The 1,309-nt window shown below is 48.4% G+C and overlaps 1 protein-coding gene across 1 annotated transcript; it reads right to left on the reverse strand.

Moving 5' to 3' along the window:
• Positions 1-398: 398 nt before the first annotated feature.
• Positions 399-1,061, reverse strand: GLOTRDRAFT_134607 (uncharacterized protein; the record flags this gene model as incomplete). The annotated part of the gene is made up of 1 exon (XM_007873564.1): positions 399-1,061. One exon carries the CDS (start codon positions 1,059-1,061, stop codon positions 399-401), a length of 663 nt encoding a protein of 220 aa, XP_007871755.1.
• Positions 1,062-1,309: the final 248 nt, after the last annotated feature.

The raw sequence follows: 1,309 nt of genomic DNA on the forward strand, positions 1-1,309 counted from the left end.
TCTCAGTCTCAAGCTGTGTGAGCATCAACGGCAGGTCCATTTGCATGCCGTTTTTTAACCCTCGTACGACCTTGAATAATTTAGGCCCTTCAGGAAAGATAGGAATCTCGGTTTTTGGCTTTTGTGATCGTCGCACTCGATCTTTTTCTGAATGTTTTTGTTTTTTGTTTGAGGAATTAAACACAGGTTTTAAGGCCCTGCCAAGCTTCTGTGAAGAAGACTCCTCTGCCTGTTTGATTGATTCTGTAGCATTAAATACATCCTGTGCTACTTTGGACTCAGTTCTTTGTAAAATTGCATAGAGACATTCTGGATATAGATACTGTCTGGGGTTTGTTCTTCTATGACTAGCACAGAATATTTATTATGAGAATTGAAAGGCACGGAGCTTGGTGCGCTCAAGCTGTGCCGAAGCCAAAACCCGCCGCTTTGAACCCTTCAGGATCCCTTCTCGACCACTCCTTGATCGCCGAGATGAAATCGGACGTCGGCTTTGTCCAATCCACCTGTCTGACCTGACTCGTGGTTCTTCCTTTCCTGTTGGGTATGTGCCATGTACTTCCACATGTTCCCGTTTCCGACTGCTTGGCCTTGCATTTGAGGCACGCCCGGTCTACGTCCATGGGTTGTCCTGTCCCCATGAACATCGTTCCCATCCCGTCGCGTTTTTGCGTCGTTTGTGCTCTTTGCGAAGCCTGCGGGTTTGTGGGGGCGGGCACTCCTTCCTTTCTGGGCGGTATTGTTCTGAGGCCCCACATGGCCTTCTCCTGCTGACGCTCCTGCCAGGCATTGTCGAGTTTGATCAAAACAGCCTTCCATCCGTCGTATGTCGTCAGCACCGTGACTTGTCCGTAGACCTTGTCGACAAGTGCTTCATTGACGCTGGTACGGATGGTTTTCAGGATGTACTGATCCTCTTTCTTGTACCCGGCTTGTGTCATTAGTATTTCCAACTCCTGAAAATACTCCTCCACTGGCCTCTGCCCTTGGTGCAGGTGATCGATCTTGATCTGCGCCTGTGCAGCAAGATTTGAATCTTGGAAGGCGTCGGTGATCTCCATTTTGAAGACCGCCCACGTCTTCTCCGAGCTCTCTGTATCGTCCCTGAAGAACTGGTCATAATAGTTCTGTGACCAGACTTCCGCTTTAGGTCCTCTGAGATATGAGATAACAAAATCGATTTTTTAGCATCCGTGATGAAATCTTTTTTGTTATTTCTCAGGTACGTGAGGACCTGTCTCCACCAAGCCTTGAACTTGGTCTTGCTTCCGTCAAAGTACTCGGGCTTGGCAATGTGCCCTTTCCTTCC

Source organism: Gloeophyllum trabeum (genome assembly GCF_000344685.1).
Source record: "Gloeophyllum trabeum ATCC 11539 unplaced genomic scaffold GLOTRscaffold_00328, whole genome shotgun sequence".
In the NCBI taxonomy this organism is placed as follows: domain Eukaryota; kingdom Fungi; phylum Basidiomycota; class Agaricomycetes; order Gloeophyllales; family Gloeophyllaceae; genus Gloeophyllum; species Gloeophyllum trabeum.